Below are 24,520 nucleotides of genomic sequence, written 5' to 3' on the forward strand. Positions count from 1 at the left end.
CCTTGTCTTCAGGCCGTCCCGATAAAGCCTGTATTCTTACTGCAGTTGTACTGTAGTCGAGCAGCTTTCCCTGCCATCTGGAGCCAAACGGCACATCATCGTCTCGATTCTCTCCCGGCTTCTTTTAATCACCTCTTTCTCTTCTCAGCTATTGCAATTGTGTTCAATGTGAGTCAGTAGGTATTCCCACTTTTGGCATTACACAGCACAGAGTTTTGACAGGAAAGTGTTAGTTGTGGGCTGAGCTTTGGTTATAAAAAAAGGAACATTTCCTCTTGCATGTTAATGCATTCTAGGAACGCTCAAATATTTTACATTTTAAACTGGTGTGAAGTCATGTCATGAAGATTGATTCTTTTCAAATCCTGTTTTTCTACTCTCTCTGTGCAGGAGAAGAACTTCCAGGTCAAATCACAGTGCATAAGAACAGGAAGGACCCCAGAGCGCTGCTGATCACACTTGAAGTCGCCGGCCAGAAGCAAACCTACAGCCTCCAGTGAAGAAAACGCATACTTTGAGCAAGGCATTGTTTAATAACAAACATTCTATTAAAAAGTGTTTTTTTCTACCAAACGTCACTCATTTATGGGTTCAATATATAGCTTAAGTTGTCATTTTTCCCAAGTTGTTTTCTCTGTGACAAAAAAACAGGGCCATATACTGAGTCAACAACTTGGGCCTCCAATGAAACTCAGGCATTTGATACAAAGCAATGGAAGAAAAGCATTTCCTGTTTGTTTAAATAATGAGTGAATAAACAAGTAAAAGTGAATAAACAAGTATAAGCTACAATGGAATGTAAGTGGTCAATTTTTATGCAGTTGTATGTTAACCATAAAGTTTCACTTAAGTTCCAGTAGTCCTTTTTACTACGGTTGAAACGCAGTATTGATGGATTATTTCAGCAAACCAGTTTTTTTCCCCGAACGGTTCATTTTAAAGAACCGTTTCTAAAAACGATTCTGCTTTTTTTTTCTTCGTCATTGTACAGTGAAGTCATTTGTACGTATGTCTAAAAACTGAAAGATAGCATTCAGGTAACAATAGCAGACGTGAAGCAGTCCGATATTGTTGGATATTGGTTGCTGTTATATAGTGTTGTCATAGAGCGGTGCAGGGATGACGTCAGAACCAGGAAGTCTAATTCGCCGCTGGTTCCTTCGAGATTTTCCTATTGGGTTTTATAATGGGTTTTTTGTGATTTATATGTACAAAAATAAAGCCTGTAGTTAACATATTTTACAACGTAAATTACACACACATAGTGAAAACACAAATTTTGAAGCAGTTTTGTTCATTTTTGAAAACATACCTTTTTAATAAGTAACTAGAGAAGACAGCTTGGGGTGTCAATGTGCAGTGTTAGTTGTTTACCACAGGCTTTATTTTACTCATAAATTGAAAACCCCATAGGACAATCTTGGAAGGAACCAGTGGCAAGTTAGACTTCTGGGTTCTGACATCATTCCTGCACCACTTGTCATTAGGAAAAAGGCCTATCTCACCTCTGAATGCCACAGTTGACCAATCAGAATCAAGTTTTCAGGGATCCTTGTAATAACCAATCCCTTTCCCCTAGGGGGAGCTTCAATGCTTCCTTCACATGCTATTGGAAATTTCCTACTTCCCACTTACAAGCTCATCCAGTGCTTTATTGTCGAAAGAACAGGTACTATGAAGGACACCGGGTTTATTCTTGCCTATTTATTGGGGAAATCTTATTAAAGCCAAAATATTTAGCATCCCATTCCTTGATAAAACTGTGCTATCTAGTCAGTCAGCTTGCTGGCAATTCTGGAATTTCGGTCAAAAACAGGCTATTTTCACTGTATAAAACATACATTATAGGCTACTTCAAATGGTTATTCATATGTGTGAATATGCACTACTTTAATGAAAAGAGCTGTTAAAGAAAAAAAATCTTGAAAGTATATGGCACACCGAACTCGGAAACTGGTATCAAAAGTATCTCCGAGTTTCCCAGTAGTAAATACGACTCGGGAGGGCGTTCATGTCCAATTTCCTATGCTACTAGGAAACTAGAATTTAGCATAATTCCGATAGCACGTGAAGGCTACGTCGAGGGTCCCGGAAGAAAAAGAAAATCATGTTCTGTTTGAATGGCAGCTAATGTAGTAAATGCCTCCAAGGTTGAATAAACTGCTTATTGGGTGGGAAATGCAAATTGACGGCCTGTCCGCTAATCTATGTTTGGCTTGACTTATTCATTTTGGGTTGAGCAAAGCGGGTTCTGCAACCCAAAAAAAAATCAGTTTTTAAGAGAAGTCATGGACAATTTTGCGACAGGTATGATTTATTATTGTACGGCACTACCATTTCACTCCCATGGGTCGATGGCTGCGCTCCAATATCCACACTTGTGTTCTTGCCCCCTTTACGTGCGCGTGCACGCCGCAGCGAGTGTACAAGACTGTCCCAGGTCTGAAAAAGAAAACCCATCATGCTAACATGAAACAAGTTTTTATTGATACGCTTGCGTTGCATTAAAAATAAGAAAATAAGTCTGCAAAGGCAGAAACTGATAATCGTGGTTATAGGTGTAAGCACTTATTTGATTTCGTTTATGGCCCTTTAATATTCCATAGCCTACCTCACGGGCACGGTTTTGTGTTGTTTTAACAACATACTAAGACGACAAATGACTATCTCCTGATGCGTAATCTTATCTTAGGCTATGTAATTAATTACAGAGTGAAAGAAAGTGGAGAGTAGGCCTACTTTGTTTCAACATAATTTATTCCTTATCAGACCCAATGCGTTCGCTGTCGTTGTATGGCAGAAAAAGCTAAACAAGTCTGGGGAAATAGCCGAATACCAAAACAAAAAAAAGTTATTAAACACAAGACAGTTACTAATTTGAAACTGGACTAAACTGCCTGAGAAATTGAAATATAGACCACTGAAAGACCACCTATTCCTGTTAGCTATTTCTAAGACGCACTTTGCTTTTCTTTACCTGCTTTAAAGAGAACGTATAAAGGTGACACAGAAAGAGAAGCAGAAATCAATTACAATTATTCTTTGTTGACAAAGCAATTAAACCCAGAGCGAAGAGCTAATCCAGCCGTATAGAGGCTTATCACAGGCGGCCGCAGATTTATGATGGTCACTGCAGAAGCCTGCATGTAGAGAGAGGAACTGAGCGGGCCGAAGATTCAATAACAACTTACCAGCGTTATTATATTACTTCATTATCTGCCACTTTAGAATATCTTTAATCAAAATGCATACTCTTTTACTGCTCAGTGTTTTCAAATATGAATCTACTTGAATGCACAAAAACTATATTAGCTAGGTCTATTTATTGTAGCATAATGCGTGTTCGTTATTCATGCATTTTCTTCCCAATAATAAGAATAATTTCATAAAGATGCTATGTTCCATTCAGTGCTTCTCTGTTTAAAAACTGTACTCCGGGGTATGATGCTTGGATGCTCAACATCGAAGCTAAAAATAGAAAATTACTCCTCCTTTGTCTTGCGTAAAAGTTTAACAAACGAGTACCTCCACTCCTCTGAAAACCTCGCCCACTTTTCACACTTGAGCAATATGTGTGCCAATGACGCATAAGCATACGTGGGGGTTTGTTTGACGTGTAAATAAGAACCGTGAAATATAACATTGAAGAAAAGAAAAGATTTTTTAATATATATAATGGTGTTTCATAATAGTGTAAAGTCAACTGTTTGAGTGTTCATTCATGTAAAATATAGGCTATTTCGTTCAAAAATTATATTTCCATGGCCTTATCTAAATCAATAAAAAAACGCCAGCCTTGATGCAGATCTGTGCTTTGCTTGTAAATAACCTGCGATAAGATGTAATTAGAAAATATAAGAATGGGCCTGTTATCTATTTTTAATAATATTGCATGATGAAAAGTCATTATATTTATCTATAGGACTCGGTCAGCTATGCAGTCCCCACGATGCCTGCGTCTGCAGAATCTTCTCCGTGCGTCAGATGAACATCTTTACATAGTCCTGAGGGACAAGTTTATTAATCAGTCACGAGCCAGTCCGTCCCCAAACGTAGTCTCGCGCTGCCTTGTGTGTGTCACGAGCTCACGTCTTCGCTTGTTGCCCCTTTAAAAATCAGAATTGAAGGCCAATGATTTATCAAAGCCCTGTTATCAAGAAAATGTCATGCGAAGGGTACTTTACCATGCACTGACGCAAACCCGATCTTTCCCACGGAGATATAGAAAGCTGTGCACTTTGCACAGCCAAACTCAGTCTGCCTGCCGTCTTTCCAGCTGTTTTCTGCTATTAACCCACATTTGTTGACTCTGCACAAATGGTGAGTACAGCACATTCATTACTTTACGCTTTGTGTGTTAACAGTTTGCAAATTATTTGGAGTAGTTTTGGGAACGAAAAAGTGTTATTTGTAAATGCGCTAATTAACAAAGAGTCGCTGTCCACGGTGCTGAAACTTTAATGCAGGCTTTTTACACCGTTTCAACGGAAATAATACTTGTGTGTGTTATTGAGAAATATTATGCTATAGCATTATCAATGAATAAAAGTTTAAAAACCATAATAGCCTATTATTCATAGAATGACAGCCGAATTTTTTTTTCCCCCTTTGGTATAAAAATAATAATTTTATTTTTATAGAGGTTTTTTTTTGTGTGTTCTTTTTTTATTTTTTTTTATGGTTTTAGGAGAGTGTTCTCCTATGGTGCAGTGTAATTGTTGGTGTAATGTTCCATGTTTGCACCCGGGTTTGTACTGCACACTTGCACCGGGACTGGTGCCTGCCGCAGGGGGGAAAGCCTCGGCCGAGCCCGGCAGCTTGTCTATTGCCCATAAAACCAGGGGATGCGCCGGGGTTGAATGACAGGAGGTAAATGAGGCGTAAAATTAAAGAACCTTTCTCTAATGGTAAAAGCAAGAAGCAAACAGCGACCGTCCGTGAGCTGAAAATCAAAGAAGTGGAGCAGACATGTCCAGAAACGATCTAGCAAAAACACACGTTGCAGAAGTTACAGTATGAAAGCGTGAATATTTTGCCTATAGGCAGGTTTGTGTAAAATGTTGGGTCATTGTAGGTGTGAAATAGCATTTATTCAGTTTCTGTCTAATGTGTATTTAACGTTTTAACGTTGCAGGATTTTTCCGATCACGGAGAAATGTTGAGACAGCCGTCAAACAGTATTCCTCCCCAGCCGTCGGGGGGAGCGGTTGGAGCTACAACTAATAACAAACCGGAGAACGGCAACCCGGTGCCCCAACCGCCGCCTGCAAACGAACGGAAAACTTTTTGTCCCTCGGAAAATAAACCGTGCGAAATGGAAGCCAGTAAAGCATACGGGACGTTTAAGAACGCTGCACCTGGACCCCCGTTTGCTCCCGTTAATTCCGACGTGCGCAAGGATTCCGTTGGTAAAATGGATGGTTCGACCGGTAAAGCCACGTCGGACTTCATGACTAACAATCAAAGTGCTGTAAGGATCGCGGCGGAGCATAAGAACAGCACCGGTGACTGGACCTCCATGAGCCAGACCACCATCATACTGGGTACAGATGGCAATACATCTGTTCTGCCTGGCACGGTGACCGGGGTAAGTGCTTACAAATGAGCGTTTCAATAGGGTACAATCAGCCAATCACCCCTGAGCGCAAAGCTTTCAAACGGGGAGAGTCTTGAGCAAAAGCAAAAGCTGTGATGTTGAGGTTTTTTTTCTCTTTTCTTCTAAGTTTGGTAGGCTATATTGCATTGTTGAGCGAAAGGGACCGCTACAATCAAGTTGCTGCTTTGTCCGTTTTTTTTTTTTTTTTTTTTTTTTTTTTACAGTTTAAATTTTGAAATGTTTGCGAGAACTTTGTTTAACCCACTCTGCTAGGATTTTAAAAATAAAAATAAAATAACATAGCTTTGTTTAAAAATGTAAAAAAAAAAATATATATATATAAAAGCTTGTTTGTCTCACTCAACCAAAAGGTAATTTGGTGCCAACCACCACAAGCATGGTAAGCTTAAAAAAAAAAAAAAAAAAGATGTAGTGTTTTATTGTGGCATTTAAACACTTTGTAGTAAATGAGAGTTATTTGGGGTAGCTTATTGTTGCTATGGTAACCTCTTTGCCGCAAATCTATTCGCTGGCATCTATTTGGCGACAGGTAACTGTTAGGCTATAAGTGCTGTGCTAATGTGCCTTCATATGCTATCGGATATTTCCTACTTCCCACGTCTGAAGTCGTGATTACGAGTTTGTCGTAATCAGGTGCTTTGTTGTTGGAAAGAACAGGAATCATGGTCATGGACACCAGGTTTATTCTTGCCTGTTTTGGGGGAAATCGTACTAAAGCCCAAATGATATTTAGCGTCATTCACTGACAACAATATAAACATTCACCTCGCTGTCTAGATAGTAAGCTTGCTGCTGATTCTGGAATTTCGGTCATATACAGGCATATATTTTCGCTGTACAATACGCTTCAGATGATTATTCATATTTGTAAGTCTGCATTAGGCTGCTAAACTGCGCACTGTAAAACGAATAAAGAATATCAGCCACAGCACCAACTCGGAAACTTGGGTATCAAAATGATACCCGAGCTTCCCAGTAGTAAATACGACTTGAAAGGGCGTTCATGTCCAATTTTTAGCTAGGAAAGTCGTATTTACGATAATTCCGATAGCACATGAAGCCATTGTAGTAAGCTATTTTACCGTTAAGGACACATTTGAAACATATAGGCTACACTTGAAAATAAAAATAAAGGAATATTGACTTTAAGACCCCCGAACCTTTTGTTTGCACTTTCGCATAATTTGCACCTTTTTTAAACTGTGTAAGATAACAGCTGGCCTATTAGTTTGGTTTTGTATTCTATGACTGTTATGTGTGATATCCGGTTCTCATATTAGAACAAATCATAAGTGTTTTGGACAGAAGGACATTGTTATTCTCTCAAAAGTGGACAGCGAAACGAAATCTGCTTCCAATCTGGAAAGATTTAAGTATTGATAGTGATTATTTCTGACAGCACAATAATTACACCAGATTTCACAAACAGGTCGAGTAAGAGGATGTGTCAAGGATCCGAATACATCAAATGCTAGGATATGCTGCATTGCCACTGAAACAAAAGAGTCACAATATTTGCTTTTTTGGTTGTAAATGAAGCTGCTGAGCTCTGTCTGCATGTATGCTTTACTCTGCGAACTGTGAGCTTTGTCTTCCCGAGAGATTGGTTTCTGGTGACTGGTTGTGTTGCAGGATAATGTGTTACATAAGAATCTGCTTATGGGACAATTCCCATTGGGGGTTTTCATCAGAGCCAAGGGCGGCCAGGTCACCGAAACGGGACAAAAAGTTGTTGGGGGAGAATTTGTGTGTTTGTTTTTTCAAGTGATGAAATGTAAATACATCTATAATTTTATTGACCCATAATCTGATAATTGTCATGATCGTTAATAATCGAATAACTATTATAACGCTAAACACTTAGAGGACTGTTCTTCCAGGAGGAGGATGATGATGCGGGAGGAGATGAGAATAAAGCCCGGGGGAACTGGACCAACAAACTGGATTTTATTCTGTCCATGGTGGGATATGCCGTGGGGTTGGGAAATGTGTGGAGATTCCCATATCTTGCTTTCCAGAATGGTGGAGGTGAGGACATAATTAAGGGACAGCACGCGAGCACTAAACTGAATATTTTGGTGCTTGTACAGATCTTTTATTGTATTTTATTTTATCGAAAACTAGTCTTTTGACTATCCGGAATGGCCATGCGTTGTAATACATGTATACAGGCTACACTTTCGTTAAAAGCAATAATAAAAAAACAAATCTCTTATAACATAAAAAAAAAAAAAGTTTTATGATTACGGATTGCATTATAGAGTAGGCTACGAATTATAAGGCAAACAAAATTACTCGAAAAAAAAAATGCTGTGTTGTTTCAACTCACGTTTGGGTCAACTATGGAGAAACCCAACCATTGGTTTATTTTAATTTTAATTACATTTTTAAAACCAACGGTTGGATTTGTCCATATTTTACCCAAACGTGAGTTGAAACAACACAGCATTTTTCGTGTTATTATTATACAATTTAAAAGTGTACATTTATTGTTGTATGTTTTATTATGTTTTATATTTAATGTATTTATTATAAATGATCTTATTTCAATATAGCCTTCTAATATTATCAATGCTATATTATTAAAGTTTATATTATGTGTTTATTTTAATTACAAACAAATTCAAACTCAAATGTAAAAATTAAGGTTAATTATATAGGCTACTAAACTTTGTGGGAGTTTGTTCACTTTGATTATTGAGTCCTGAATTTCGTCCAAAAGCAGCTGTTCTCTCTTCCTTTAGGTGCGTTTTTGATACCTTACCTAATCATGTTAGGCCTGGCCGGCATCCCTATATTTCTTCTGGAGGTGTCGTTGGGTCAGTTCGCCAGCCAAGGCCCGGTGTCAGTGTGGAAAGCGATTCCAGCTCTACAAGGTAAACTGACGTTACTTTTATTAACCGATCCTCAGATATGATGAGCACTGTTTGTGTTAATGTGTTCTGTTAGTGTTTCCAGTCAAATGGTAATCGACTTTCCGCCTGCTTTAAGTGTAATTTCTATTATCTGGTTTCATTTTGTTATTATAGGTTGCGGGATTGCCATGTTGATAATATCTGTCTTGATAGCCATATACTATAATATTATTATGTGCTGGACATTGTACTACCTGTTCGCTTCGTTGAAGGAGACACTGCCATGGGCCACCTGTAAAAATGAGTGGAACACCATCGAGTGCAAAGACAAAGACATGCTGCTTTTGGGTAAGGATGAGCCCCCTCTCTCTCTCTCTCTCTCTGTCTCTCTCTGTCTCTCTCTCTCTCTCTCTCTGAGCCCCCCCCTCCCCCCCTTTCTTTTTTTCTAACTAAAATGCGCAATGCGCAACCTGTATTTCAGGAATTAAGTGGCCTGTACCTCTCAATTACTCAGTTTCTCCCCCAAACGCAATTGTCTTGTTTCATTTCAACAAAAGTTCTTATTTGATGACTTGACAGATTTTTTTTTTTTTTTTTTTGTCGTCTGCTACAAAAACTGATTTACCATCTTGCTATACAAATGGATTTGGCGTTATTATTTTTATTTAGGATTATTGTTTCACATTGTGCGATTAGTGAAACAATGTTGTGTGGTCTATCATAATTAATGAATGCTTAAAAATCTTATTAGAATGGAAACCCTGGGGCTTTATTATGTGTTTGATTGAATTTGTTACCATTTTACGTTGTAAATCGTTTTAAAACGCTTTTCTCAATGTCGTGCTTTTGGTGAATTCAGCAGAAAATCTGCTTGCTTGACAAATTTACTGTAAGAGTTGGTGCAGTGCCGCAGTGAGATGCACTGCCACCTCGTGGCTTGTCTGAGTAGCGCCACTGAATTTGCACGGCAATATCAAAGACTGTACAGACCTTATTCAGAGCAGCGCCATGACAGGTATGAATGAAAGCGAGACTGAGAGATAAACTTACCGTGTTTTCAATGGCATCCACTGTATAAAGCTCCTAGATCACTTATATTTTTCCACAGCTCATATTTTCTACTGAAAATGTCGTGGAAACATATTTTTGCAATGTTTCGTCAGCAGAATAAAATATATATAATTTTCCACAGTTCATATTTTCCACTGAAATGTCTTGGAGGAAATATATTTTTGCAGTGTTTCGTCAGCAGAACAATTCAGAAACACACGTGAAATAACAGTACAACCCACTGAAGAGATGTATGTCTATCCCTTACCACTCGCTTTAATTCCTGTTAAAAAACAAAGATGGCGCTGCTGTGAATAAGGTCTATTGTGTGGATGTGTATGAAATGGGTATTTGTGCGGCGTTTGATTGATTTCTTGGACTTGATTTGCTTTAGAATGTTTTTCAACTAGGCAGTGAATTATGATGAAAAACAGGGGGAAAAAATCACGTTCATTCCAAGTTCTATCATTGTTTCTTCTGGCCAGACACCTGTATACTAAGGGACAGGAACATCACATCAGTCAAGAACTCTACTTTCTGTTTATCTGCAAATGCTGTCGGGAATTTAAGTAAACTGTTAAATGTGACATTCGACAATAAAACCTATGTCAGCCCCAGTGAGGAGTATTTCAAGTAAGTGTGCTTTTCGATCTATCTTTCTGTGTTTAAAGGTGTTTTATGTTTTGTAGATTAAATGTATGCAAATCTTTCTGCTTTCTTGATAGGTATAACGTGTTGCATATTTCTAAGGGTATTGAATACCCAGGTGACATTCGTTGGCCTTTGGCTGCTTGCCTTTTACTGGCTTGGCTTATTGTTTATGCCTCTTTGGCTAAGGGAATCAAGTCCTCAGGGAAGGTAAGAAAACAGGTTGATTATTTTCTCTCCTTATTTCTCATTTACAGGAACTATGATAAAAGAGAAACCTGCAGGCCTCATTCTGGTCCAATGCAAAGCCCACTTCGTTTGTGGCAAGTTAAATCTAGTCACTCATCCTCTTTAAAGAAATCAGCTAATACTGAGTTTTCAGAAATGAATAGGCCTACACACCTTTCAGAAGTCGGGGGTCGGTAAGATTTGAATTTTTTTTTGGAATAATTATTTTATGCTCACCAAGGCTGAGTTTATTTGATCAACAATATAGTAAAAAATGCAATATTGAACATTTTTATAACAGTGTAAATAACTTTTATATATATATATATATATATATATATATATATATATATATATATATATATATTTATATTTAAAAATGTAATGTATTGCTATTATGGTAAAGGCTGAATTTTCAGCATCATTACTCCAGTGATCTTTCAGAAATCATTATAATATGACGATTTGCTGCTCCAGAAACATTTATTATTATGATCAATGTTGAAAACAGTTGTGCTGCTTAATATTTTTGTGGAGACGTGGTAGTTTTTTTAGGGTTCTTTGATGAATAGAGAGTAAAAAAAAAAACCATTCATTTAAAACAGAAATCTTTTGTAACATAAATGTATTTTCTGTCTCTTTTGATTAATTTAATGCATCTTTGCTGGAAACTAAAATCTTACTGACCCAAGATCTTTGAATGGTATAAAAATGTTTAATATTATTAAGGTTTCAGTAGCCATTTGTGTGTTTTATTTGTGAATTTGGGTGTCAAGACAAGTCAGTTTTTGTAATGTATGATATTTACTTGCAGAATCTCTTTTTTGGAGTCTCTCTCTTAAAAATGAGAAATTAAGGCTTTGTAATATTACAATCATCAGACAGTTCATATTAGAGAGTACCAAAACTGTGAGTAATTAGCAATTAAGTAGAACTAACCCCAATTCTTAAATGTGTTTTTTAATTTGGCATAAGAAATATTAGATGGGTTAATCTTTTTTTTCTTTTTTTTTTTTTAAGGCAAAAGAGTGGCAAAATCTTTAGGGGCAAATCAAAGTTTGAACCGATCTTTAACCTAGATAAACCACTGTCTAGTAATCTCTTTGATTAAAACATTGTTATTCACTGTTTTTCTTATTTTCAGGTGGTGTATTTCACTGCCACGTTCCCTTACGTGGTGTTGGTCATCCTGCTGATCCGAGGGGTCACTCTGCCTGGGGCCGGTTCTGGGATCCTTTACTTCATAACACCCAAATGGGAAAAACTCAATGATTCCAAGGTAATAGAAAGAATGTTTTTTATTCACTATAGTCAAATGTTTTCTGTTTGATGGACACTCCTCTTGATTCAGTCTTATTTTTCTTCTTCTTCCACCTGTCTGTCTGTCTGTCTGTCTGTCTGTCTGTCTGTCTGTCTGTCTGTGTTTCTTTCTCTCTTTCACTTTAACTCTAGGTGTGGAAGGATGCTGCTACCCAGATCTTCTTCTCTCTGTCTGCAGCATGGGGAGGTCTCATAACCCTGTCATCCTACAATAAGTTCCATAACAACTGTTACAGGTAACTAGCACTGTCAGTTACAGTTCAAAAGTTTGAGGTAAAAAAAACAAAAACAATATTTTTATTCAGCAAGGATGCATTTAATTGATCAAAATGGCAGGTAAAGATATGTATAATTGTTACAAAATATTTTTATTTCAAATAAATTTATTAATTAATTTATACTTTCATCAATAATTTATACATCTATTCATCAAAGAATCCTGAAAAAAAATGTAATCATTGTTTTCCACAAAAACACAGCACAAATGTTTTCAACATTGATCATAATAATAAATGTTTCTTGTGCAGCAAATCAGCATATTAGAATGATTTCTGAAGGATCATGTGACACTGAAGACTGGAGTAATGATGCTGAAAATTCAGCTTTGATCAAAGGAATAAATAACATTAAAAAATATGTATTAATAGAGAACACGGTAACACTTTATTTTACAATGTCATTGTTACACGTTACAGTTACTGTAGTAGTAACTATAAATTACGCATAATTACATGCAATTAACCCTAAACCAAACCCTCATCCTAACCCTATAGTAAGTTAGTACATGTAGTTGATTGTTATTACTCAGTACTTACTGTAAATGTATAATTACACTGTAATACTTACACCCTAAAATAAAGTGTAACCAAAAACACTTATTTAAAATTTTAATAATATTTCACAATATTTCTGTTTTTACTTTAACACTAGTGTACATTAATTAAGTTTTGTTGAGACCAATGTGATGAATAAACAAGAGTGTACTATCTGAATTATCGAATGTAAAAAAATGAGTCTCTTTAAAGGGATACTCCACCGTTTTTTTATATTAAACTATGTTATTCCCTTAACTAAGACGAGTTGATACATACCTCTCTCATCTCAGTGCGTGCACTCAATCGCTCTGGCGCGTGGTGACAATCTGATAGTACTTAGCTTAGCCAGAGAATGTCTAATAGGAAGAGAATTGGCACTCTCTGCTTACTTCCGGTTTCTGGACTGGCTGCAGTAACATGTCTCTGTCCATGCGGGGGCGCTCGCAGGCGAGTGCAGAATGAATGGAGGGCTATGGCGCTATACCCATCAAAATCCACTTTTCTCAGGATATAATTTTTTGTCTAGTAATTTGAATGTTGTATTCGAAAGGAGATGCAAAGAAATTACACATTGCTGGGTATTAGATTTTTTAGAGTCACTTATTTGCTTTAAAAAGTCTTTTAAAATGTCAATGACGTCATACACATCATACCACCAGAGATACTGCTTTACGGCGATCCTTCAGTCACTTTGGTGCTTTCGCGCTCTGCACTTTCTTTTCTCTCGAGGCGTCGACAACACAGCTGACACAGGTAAATACACGTGCTAGAAGAGTTTTTGTTTTGTTTGTTTCTGGTCCCGCTTCGGATGCCACGATGCCATCAAGCGGTATCTCTGGTCGTAATCAGTCCTTCACTGACCAATCAGCGTTCATTAGCAGAATGCTAGCGTGTTATGGGCAACAACAACTCAACCTGTAAGAAATCGAAAGGACATAAGTACTCGTTCATTCAATTTTCGACCTATAACCCATGTTGAACTGGCAAAACCTACAATAAAATTTGAGATTTCTCAACGGCAATCGGGTGAAAGAGACACATTAAGCCGTCTAGCCCCATAGACTCCCATTCAGTCTGCACTCGCCCGCGATCACCTCCAGTGGAATTCTAATGGAACTGCAACCAAGATCGATACAATGGGGCTAATAGGAAGTGCCAAGGCTCTCCGTAGACGGGCTCTGGCTTAGCACAGTATATTCAATGGTATCCTCTTCCTCTCACTTCTGTCAATAGTGGGAAGAGGATCAGGCATGACTTTTTACTGCGCCGAATCGAATTACTACCGAAAGTGCTATTCCGCCATGCATTATAGTTATCCTTTTTAACCCGCTTAGAAAAGCGCCACGTTTTATTTTGTGTCACCATACTTGGTCGTATAACTACTCGTGTAACTGTTTTTAAATAGGGAAAACGTTGATGTGTTTGGTCACTTCTAAATTCATTGCTGTTAGATACCATTGAATATACTGGGCTAAGCTAAGTACTATCAGAGTGTCACCGCGCGCCAGAGATGAGAGAGGTACTGTATGTATCAACTCGTCTTAGTTAAGGGAATAACATAGTTTAATATGAAAAAATGGTGGAGTATCCCTACAACAAAAAGAGGATAACTATTATTGTTTCACATTCATTTTTAAAAAGAAGACCGCAACACTGACTGCGCAAGGGATTGTAAACATTCAATAGACACATCCTCTCAAAATCTGATCTATGTATTTGAATATTATTTATGATTTAAAATGACATAATTTGCTCTGTCTCTTGTTTTGTAGGGATACTCTCATTGTGACGTGTACAAACAGTGCCACCAGTATATTTGCTGGTTTTGTAATTTTTTCAGTTATTGGCTTCATGGCTCATGAGCTCAAAGTCCCCATCGAGAGAGTGGCAGATGAAGGTACATAGTATGAGTGCATGTGTTTGTGCTATGATTAACTGTGATCAGAGGTTTGGTGTTGGTGTTAGTGGAAATATATAAATCTCATCATGCTGTTTGCACTATTATCAGATCTAAAAGGCTTCTGGTTTGTAAATATGCTCTTTTTTTGTAGGTCCAGGTATTGCGTTTGTGGTGTATCCAGAGGCTCTGACTAGGCTGCCCTTGTCACCTTTCTGGGCCATCATCTTCTTCCTCATGTTGCTTACGCTTGGTCTGGATACTATGGTAATGGAAAAAACATAAATCTCTTATGATTTACAGTTTTTTCATCAGTTGTTATGCGATAGCTGAAGTGTGCCACACACGTCCTGAAAAGTGAAGCCAAAATATTTGTATCGCCCCCTAGTGGCTGGCTGCAGTATAGGTCATAAACCCTGGCCTCTCCATGTAATCGTATGGGACACAAGCCAAACTAAAAAATCCAATTGCACTTCAAATAATTTTTTGCTGAAGATGGTTTCTGTCAGGTAGTTCTTATCATGTTGACGTATGTTTGTGTTTGTTTTTAAATAGGGTACGTTTCAGAGCTGCACGATTAATTGTTAAAAGATCGCAATCTCGATTCAAACACCCACGCTATCTCATTTATTAATGGCAAAAATCTATGGGCCCTATCTTGCACCCAGCGCAAGTGACTTTGTACACCGACGCATGTATCATTCCTATTTTGCACCCGCGCAAAGCGGACTTTTCCCTCCACAGAAGCACGTCGGTTAACTAAGAAATACACTTGCGCTCCCGGGGGCGGTTCAGCGCAAAGAGGAGGCGTGTTCCGGCGCAAACGTTCCTTCTTGCTATTTTGCAGGTTTAGAAAACAATTGCGCCACTAACCAGGAAAAAATAGTTTAAAGTCAGTGGCGCGTTGCGCATGTTATTCATAGGCTATTTTAAGGGCGCATGCTTGGCCATAATCAATGTAGCGTGTGCACAACGCGCACTTTGATTCTCTCATCTACACAGAAGCAGCAGTTTTCATTTTTGCAAATCATACATTATTACGATAGATAGATAGATAGATAGATAGATAGATAGATAGATAGATAGATAGATAGATAGATAGATAGATAGATAGATAGATAGATAAACAATTTATTATAAAAGCATACATCTAGCTTACACATTTCTCCATTTTCATGTAACTTCTCTCTTTTACGGCCGTGACGAGAGCGTTGCTCTCCTTGGCTGTGAACCGCTGCTGGCGCGCGCCTGGCAAATCCGCCGTTACAATAGCAATCCGCTATGGAAAAAGCGCGTCTGCTCTTAAAGGGAATGTGAGATGACGCTCTGATTGGTTTATTTCACGTTACGCCCAAACCACACCTATGAATAATGAAGCTACTTCAGACCAACCCATTTTAGATTTGCGCCTGGCGCAAGAGGCATTTATCCCGCCGGTATAATAGCAACAGCGCCGAGACCCGCCCACAAAGTTACTTGCGCTTTGCGCTTTGACACTTGCGTTTCAGATCGTTAAAATAGGGCCCTATGTCTGTTAAACCTTTGTCTGTTAAACAAAATCACACCGGAACATTCATATTTGCGTTGGCGCTGACCCAGAGGAAGCAGTTGTCATGAATAGGTATGAAAGTAGCAATCAAAAAAGAGCAAGTTACTTTTGAAAGTAACTTGATATTTCAACGGTTATATCAATTACATTGTTACAACACCAGTGTGACAAGCGACTGTTAAAAAATGTATTTGTCTTTGAATCATTCATTCAAGATATTCATTTAAAAATGGTGATTCATCCAGTAATGAAACAAGTGAAGTATTAAGTCATTAGCCCCTTTCACACATACAGTCTTTACTAGTAAATTACCGGTAGCAGATCATGTGTGAACAGAACCTTTTCAAATATACCGGTAAATTGGTTCCGGCAATTTACAATAATTTACCGGGATTACTGTATGAAAGGGGCTATTGAATCATTCATGACTTTTAAAGTTTTTTTCAAACAATTCAGGTTAATTAAACATTTAAATAGACTGCAGCAATTAACACTTGTCAGAACCTCTATTAAATTAGTTTATTTTGTTAAGTCAGAATCTTGGGAGAATCGTGATCTCAGTTTGAAACAAAAAAAATCGTGATTCTCAATTTATCCAGAATCGTGCAGCTCTAGTACATTTACACGACAACAATGTCCTAAAAAAGTAAAGGTTTTTCCTTTGCGTTTTTTTGCATACATACGACAACGTTGTTGTCACCCTGTGTGTTATCCCCGTTCACACAGATTCATGAAAACGACTAAAAACGCTGTATTATTCATGCCAGGCCAGTAGTTGGTGATGTCACTTTGTAAAGAAACACTACACGCCTATAGACTGAATTCGTAACACGCATGCGCATGACGCAGGCCCTCAAAACGCCATTGTCGTGTAAATGAATGGCCAAAATGCATACAAAGTTTTTAGTTGAAAACGGTGTAGTGTTATCAGCAACTTATTAATTGATGCTATAAAAATTGGGTGTAACGTCATGATTGACAGCTGTGCTTGTGACTGAGTCCTCGGGAGCAGGAGTGTGGCAGGGACCTTGATACTCCGGCTCTAAATGACAATCGGCACACAATGTCAACTGCCATTTCAGGGATATTTTGGCTTCAGTTTTCTATAGTGGAAAGAAGTGGAGACACATCATCTGTCTTTTATACAGTCTATGTGAAAGCTAAATAAATACAATAACTAAATCCTTTTTTTTTTTTTTCACTTTGGTTCCTCTCTAGTTTGCCACCATAGAAACTATAGTGACGTCTGTTTCTGATGAGTTCCCCAACTACCTGCGCAAACACAAGCCTCAGTTCACTTTGATTTGCTGTTTGTCCTTTTTTGTGCTTGGTTTCCCCATGATCACTGAGGTAGGACATTTACTATTATTCCCAACTGCAAAACCTTTACCTTTATAGCACACTTTAATTAAAGTCGCTCTCTGCTAATCAATATAAAGCAAGTATATAGGAAAGTAAAGAGACTGAAATGGAATTCATAAAGCAGTTAAATGGACTGGTCTGGAATTAAAGTTAATTTGTGTTTTTGTTGTTGTTGTTGTTTTATTTGGTTATTTGTAGATTGGGTTTCATTAGATACCTATTTGTATTTTGAATTGTGTGTATTTGTGTGTTTTGACCTACAGAGTGGAATGTACATGCTTCAGCTGGTGGACACGTATGCAGCCTCTTACTCTCTGGTCATCATTGCCATATTTGAACTGGTTGGAATCTCATACATTTATGGTGAGTTTAAATGACAGTTTACCTTTAGATCTCAGTAATTTATTTTAGTGCACAGCAGGGATCAGATTTGTTTAGGTGATGAAAAAGAAAATTACAAACAATTAAACAAACTAAACTAAAAACTACTAAAAAAATTTAAACAAAAATAACTAATAAGTAGGTAGTAATGAGTGTGCTCAAGCTAAAAAGCTTGCTATGCCAGTTAAGCCTGTCTTTTAGTTAGTTTACTTATGTAAATGTATAATATATATAGATGTATATGTCATATAATATATTCATTTAAATTAATGACTAAATTTAGTTTTGTGAGATACATTTCCAAAGAATTTATTTAAAAAATGTTAATGGCCTTTCTTTCTTTCTTTCTTTCTTTCTTTCTTTCTTTCTTTCTTTCTTTCTTTCTTTCTTTCTTTCTTTCTTTCTTTCTTTCTTTCTTTCTTTCTTTCTTTCTTTCTTTCTTTCTTTCTTTCTTTCTTCCTTCCTTCCTTCCTCTATTTGTGGTGCAGGTCTACAACGGTTCTGCGAGGACATTGAGATGATGATTGGGTTCCAGCCAAACAGGTTTTGGAGAGTCTGTTGGGCTTTTGTCACACCAACCATTCTCACAGTATGTCCACCTTATACAGATAAGACAAACTTTTATATGACCATTCCTGCAGATAATCCAGTGCCATTGCATGCGCACATTCATCAGTGCTAACTGCTGGATAGTACTGCCACTGACCCTCTCTCTCTTCCTCGCTCTCTAGTTTATTTTGGGACTTAGTCTGTACCAGTGGAAGGTGATGACTTATGAGGAATACACTTATCCGACCTGGTCAATGGTACTCGGCTGGTTAATGGTCGTCTGTTCTGTTATATGGATTCCCATCATGTTTGTTATCAAGATGCACCTCGCACCTGGATCATTTATTGAGGTAAGGGAGAGGTGTTTGGGTGGTAACACTTAATATCAAGTGTCCACTTTAGACATTCTATGGCTGTGTCCGAAAACTTAGGCAGATTATTAGGCAATGTCTTTGCATGTAGCCTTTGCTTATGAAGGAAGCATAACTGTTTAAAGATCTACAACAAAATAGAGAAAGCTTTGTTGATGTTAAGCAAATATTAAATTACTGCAATAATAATTTCTTGCTAGAAATGACATCAAAAGTGGAAAACGTTAGTCAAAAACGAACGTTTCTCATTAGAGTACTAGTAGACCGTTAGGTTTCGGCTAGTAGAATAAGAACAACGTAGTTGCAAAGTTACTTGTAGTCACTAGAATGTCTGTTGGGGGAGCATCAAAATAAAGTGTTAGCGGATATTAAGCAGACAGTTTACTAATACTCTAATGACTTCTAGCTGACATGTAGTTGCAAAGTTAGTGGGAGGTAGGAGAATGCTAAGTGTGTATGCGTTGTGTGTACCTTTACACACAAACTGACCACCAACTGCAACTTTCAGACGCCATCTTTATTTATTTATTTAGCTTAAAGGGATAGTTCACCCAAAAATGAAATTTCTGTCATTAATTACTCACCCTCATGTCGTTCCAAACCCGTAAGACCTTCGTTCTTCTTCGGAATACAAATTAAGATATTTTTTATGAAATCCGAGAGGTTTCTGAAGCATTCTACTGACTATAAGGAACTTTGCAAGTACATGTCAACTCAACCCTAACCTAACGGTCTACTAGAATTATAATGAGAGTTAGTTGACCTGTACTATACTGTAGTTGCAAAGTTATTTTATAGTTAATAGAATGTCTAAAGTGGACAATTGACATAAAGTGCAACCAACTGGGTTGTTTTCTTTTCAACTGTTTTTGAAAAGCACCCAATGTTGTAAACTCGGTAAGAAAATGGGTAGGTTTTGCATAAATTTCATAAAGCTCAAGGACATTTTTTATATCGACATCAGGATTTTAAGTTAAAATGTTTAGTCTAAGTCCTTGATCTTGTGATCTTTTTCTTCTCCTTTTAAAGGCAAGTCAAGTCACCTTTATTTCTATACTGCTTTATAAAATACATAACAGTCACAGTAATAAACAGGAAAATAATACAATAAATGATGCAAACTTCATCAAATATGAGAGATATGAGTCATTATAGCCAGATATGAGATACGAGTCATAATTCAGTCTGACCACAAAGTCAGTGATGGTTCAGTTCAGTTCAATAACTGTAAAGTATAAGTGTAAAGTTTAATCCAATTCTTTTTTAAATTTTTATTTTTAATTAACCACCTTTCGCCTTCACTTGGTCATTGTATTTAGTCCTGTGGTTTGAGAACTTTTGCATGCATAATAATTATTTAAAAATTCGAATGAAATCCCCACTGATATATATATATAACATGGAAATCACATAAACAAAATAATGCATCAAAGTAATACTATTTCAATTGTTTTATGAAATTCTGTCATTTCTTTGAGTTTTGAAAGATCAAACCAAATCAATCAGTCAATATCTACAAGATAGGATGCAAACCACGGGGGGTCAAACGATTCTGATGGACTTTCTCTCTTTCCGCAGCGGCTGAAGTTGGTTTGCTCTCCTCAACCCGACTGGGGTCCATTCCTGATGAAACACCGCGGCGAACGCTACAAGAACATGATCGACCCACTGGGCACCAATTCCCTTGGCCTCAAACTTCCCCCTAAAGATTTCCAGCTATCAGCCCAATATCAATAATCCTCCTCACTTCCCTTTGAGTGCGCAATTTCCCGAGGCCTCTGAGGGTGAGACCTGCACTCACATCAAACTCTTTGCCCATTCAACCTCCCCTTTTTTCCCTATCGTTCTCTTTCAGCCATATTCCCCCCTCTTCTAGCACTTTTAGAGGGGTCTTTCAGGTGGAAAGCACAGACAACTCCCTATGATTTTTGTTTTCTGAATTATTATTCGCAGTCATTCTGACAGTGGAGGTCATTCTGATACACCGATCCCAGCTGAACCTTTTTCTCAGAGGCAATATAATGATGAAGTTGCAACTGTTAAGGCAATATTTGACTGATTGTGCATCATGCAGTGGTTGTTTTTTATTCTTTTTTTTTCATTCCGGTGACTGCTGATGTTAAAAAGAAAAAAGAAAAAATGAGGAAAATAACATTTATATTTCTTGTCTATTTGCTTGTCATCTCTTAAACGTAGCAAACACGTATGAGAAAAACTGCTGAGTAGTGCACAGTGAACACAAACTCTTTTCTGGCATCATACTATCGCTCTCCACTTGTGTCCACTTATAGCTGTACCATGTGCCTCAGACTTCCTCTGTTTATAAACTACTGCATAGTATAGTGTGTATTAATACTACATTATGGAGGGAAGTGAGCACATTTCAGTCTCTGTGAATTATAAGCTATCCTACTCTTTCTAACTATTTACTAACCTGTTGGAAATATCTCTACAGTGTTATAGAAGCCAAACTCATAGTCTAGGTTCTAGTAGTATAGATCCATCCCTTTCTTCAAAGAAAATTTAGCCATGCAAAACTGTAATAATACCCTTTAGTGTTGTTTAGAGTAGTGCTCAACGGCCAACGATAGCAGTTATGTATGTATGTTACTAATATTTAGAGTATGCTTTCGAGTATGTGTCGTGATCTGTTCATAGACTATGTGAATCCTACTATTCTTTTCTTATGCAGTGCACAGTTATCGTGGAGTACACAAAAGAAAGGTAGAGGACAAACTAAGGAGTGTGGTATGTGTGGCAAGCCAAGCGTCTCATGAAAAGTGTATACTTTAGAAACAACGTGTTTAAACACTGACATAGCTGACATGCTATTTTTAACAATTGCAATATATAAGATATGTAGATTAGAAAAAAAGGACATTTCTGTGATAAATGCTTGAGGACCACACTCCTTTTTTTTGTGAACGTTTTCCATCTCTGATTGTCTGTACGTCTTCATGAAACAGGGTCTCAGGTATTACTCCGTTCTATCAACCTTTTTAGATGTTGGATTAGAGTTGAACATGTTTGTGGGAGCTTCATATGTCATTCATATACATCCCGTTCCCTGTAAGATTCGTAAAAGTGCACATTTTCAGAATATTATTGAATCCTTCATATCTTATAATTAGTGTCCCATTTCTAGCCATTGGACTGTAAATATGCTCCAGATAGAATGCTCTTGTAGTATTGCTTTAGGCAATAGGTTTTTAGTTGTGGTTAGTAATAAAAGCTGACCAAACTTGAGTACAAAAGCACTTTGATCAAACATCACGCAAAAATATGTTGTTGCTTTCCACCACCACAATGATAAAAAGCCTAAATAAAAGACAAGTACTTTTTTTGATAGTTCTATACGATTAGTGGTGTGGATATGATTTAGTTAGTACTACAAGTGAAGCGAACCACACTGCCCACGCAATGCAAGTAATAACACTGAGAATAATGACTTTGCCTGGGAGTGATGTGTTTCAAAAGCCATGTAATATGCAGATACTACACTAATCACCTTGAATATAGAGCATTTATAAAAGAAAAAAGGTGCTCCTCAGTATATTAGTGCCGCAAAAGAGATGCTTTTTCTGATACATGTTTAATCTTACTCTCTGTGTAGTATATGTGCGTGTGGATGTGTGGAATAATATGCAGCGCTTAGTGTTTAGATTTATATTTATCCAACCATCCAGACATGGTCAAATGCAGCCTGGTAGTCAGTTTGAGGTCCTCTTAAGGCCTTGGTTTCAATGCATCGCAAATGTTTAATTTGTATGTAAGAGTTGAGTGCTTTTTACTCGAGTTGAAGATCCAGGTTATGTAGCACAACAAACACTACACAAAGCACACGGTAATGTCTGAGTTGTATACGGCTGCTGTGATCATCGTTGTAATATTTGAGGTTCTGGATGGAGTTTCTGTTAGTCCTTGTGTTGCTGTACGTCTGTCCGAGAGCTATTGTTACAACCCCTTCAAGTAACACATAATCTGTGGGGAAAAAATGATAGGTAACAGTCTTGCATGTGCTGTTTGTGTTGCTGTGGATTATTTGTCCATGTATGCTTCCCCTTTACGCTCCTTTTCTTGAATGTGTCCCTCTTTACCACCTTTTCCTACCTACAGGGCGACACTGGGCAGTAGGCAACCAAAGAAGGAGAACTTCTCAAAGGGTTCTGAAAAAAATTAGCTTAAAAAGAACATATATTCTAAAGAAAAAGACATATACGTATACATATATATACAAATAGCCTATATATATATATATGAAGAAATGAAATATATTATTCTGTGTATTTAGGAGACTGAGATACTGCCACTCATCCTTCATTATTGATGTGTGCCAATATGTTATATGACATCTTCAGGTAACCTTTGGCCTTATAGATGTCCTCTGGTAATAAACTATTATATGTATTTCAGAATAATGATACAGAGTAGCTTCCAATCAGTCATTATGTGGTCAGTCTATATTGTAATGTATGTCGTGTCATTTGGCACTTTACTGTGGACCTATCGGAGCATAGGTAAAATTTCTTATTACTTGGGTAATGTCATATATTTCTGTGTGTTTTATGTGAGGGAAATCTGCCTATGGATACAGATATGTACCTCCAACAGATCATGGCATCCTTTGAGTTGAATTGTAGAGTATAAATATGAAAAATATCTAGATTTTGAATTCTGTGCCAGACAAAAGAAAAAAAGAAAAACGTATAAAAAGAGGAAAATAAACATATGAAAAGGCATACTTTATTTTAAATCTCATAAATCCTTGAGGCCCTACCTCAGATTTTGTATTTATGTATAGAAATGCAATTTGAATCATAGTATCTTTGCCAATAATACAATAAAAAGACCATATTTATCATAAAATGTATAACCTCTTAATCAATAAATAAATGTTAATGTTTTCAACTCCAGTTGTGTTCTTATGCCTGAGGTGTTTTGAGTAATATTTAGTTATAACACACATGCACACGTACAAACACACGCATGACGTTGGGTGATGCAAGAGAGACAAAACGTTGGAATTTTAATGCAAGCAAGTGTGATATTATCTATGTACAGAAAGATAAAAAGGAAAAGAGTTCCTTGACTGAATGGGCAACCACTTTAAAAGAAATCCCATACCAAGAAGTGTATAATGCACAGAGAATTTATCAAATATTTTCATCCATTTTTAATAAGCACCGTGCCCTCCTGCATTTGAGTGTTTTTCATGGCAAGTTTATACTGGGTTGATAATGAAAATGAAAAATCAAATACAAATCAGTTTTAATTCGATTTTTGATAGTTCATGCTTCCCCGAATGAGGAAATAAAATAGCATTTGATATATCATTTGAGCAGCCATTTTGAGAGTTTTATTTATCATTTAATAATTTGAGCATCTGATTTATCATTTGAGCAGCTGTTTTGAGACTTTGATTTATTATTTGATCTTTTTAAGCATTTGAATTTTTCAAAATTAAATTATTTTATTTTCATGGTCACAATGCATTGTCCCTGTCAAATTCTAAAATAAAATGCAATTGGTGATTTGACGTTTCATTTTCACTACAATCTCGAGGCAAGACTGCCAATATTAAAATGCAAATGTGAAAAAGTATATGTGCTAATATATTTTTTCTTATCGTTTCTAAACTGCAAAGCTTTTTGCTAATGTTCACGCAATAATAGTGGCATAATTTTTTAAGTTTTAAAATTCATTTTAAAAGTCAGCATGTATGAAAATTTGATGTTAATGAGTAGGTGGGGCTGAACTTATGGAAGCTTGTTTCCGCCATGGAATAAACTTATATTGTGAGATATAAACTCGCAATTGCGAGTTAAAAACTCAGAAGGGAAAAAAAGACAGATTTTTCCCTCTGACTCTATATCACACA

The 24,520-nt window shown here is 37.0% G+C and overlaps 2 protein-coding genes across 2 annotated transcripts in view; both read left to right on the forward strand.

The window, feature by feature from the left end:
* prmt3 (protein arginine methyltransferase 3) overlaps positions 1-792 on the forward strand; it is a 57,669-nt gene extending 56,877 nt beyond the window's left edge. The window contains exon 16 of the mRNA XM_082157581.1: positions 391-792. Within this exon, the coding sequence (XP_082013707.1) occupies positions 391-500 (110 nt within the window). The 3' untranslated portion in view covers positions 501-792. The remainder of the gene's footprint in view (positions 1-390) is intronic.
* A 581-nt stretch (positions 793-1,373) lies between these two features.
* slc6a5 (solute carrier family 6 member 5) lies at positions 1,374-24,279 on the forward strand. The gene is made up of 16 exons (XM_082157556.1): positions 1,374-4,869; positions 5,135-5,587; positions 7,498-7,645; positions 8,362-8,493; positions 8,647-8,820; positions 10,008-10,155; positions 10,248-10,380; positions 11,543-11,677; positions 11,851-11,954; positions 14,306-14,430; positions 14,585-14,697; positions 17,198-17,329; positions 17,605-17,704; positions 18,211-18,311; positions 18,454-18,621; positions 20,221-24,279. Exons 2-16 carry the CDS (start codon positions 5,156-5,158, stop codon positions 20,377-20,379), a joined length of 2,304 nt encoding a protein of 767 aa, XP_082013682.1. The 5' UTR covers positions 1,374-4,869; positions 5,135-5,155; the 3' UTR covers positions 20,380-24,279.
* The last annotated feature ends 241 nt before the right edge of the window (positions 24,280-24,520 follow it).

The sequence above is a fragment of the Leuciscus leuciscus genome, assembly GCF_965113295.1.
Source record: "Leuciscus leuciscus genome assembly, chromosome: 2".
Taxonomy (NCBI): domain Eukaryota; kingdom Metazoa; phylum Chordata; class Actinopteri; order Cypriniformes; family Leuciscidae; genus Leuciscus; species Leuciscus leuciscus.

Coding starts and splice junctions, on each gene's coding strand:
- slc6a5 (XM_082157556.1), top strand. CDS start 5,156: ATGTTGAGACAGCCGTCAAACAGTATTCCTCCCCAGCCGTCGGGGGGA. Junction 17,705..18,210: donor TGGAATCTCATACATTTATG/GTGAGTTTAAAT, acceptor TTTGTGGTGCAG/GTCTACAACGGTTCTGCGAG. Junction 18,312..18,453: donor TCACACCAACCATTCTCACA/GTATGTCCACCT, acceptor CTCGCTCTCTAG/TTTATTTTGGGACTTAGTCT.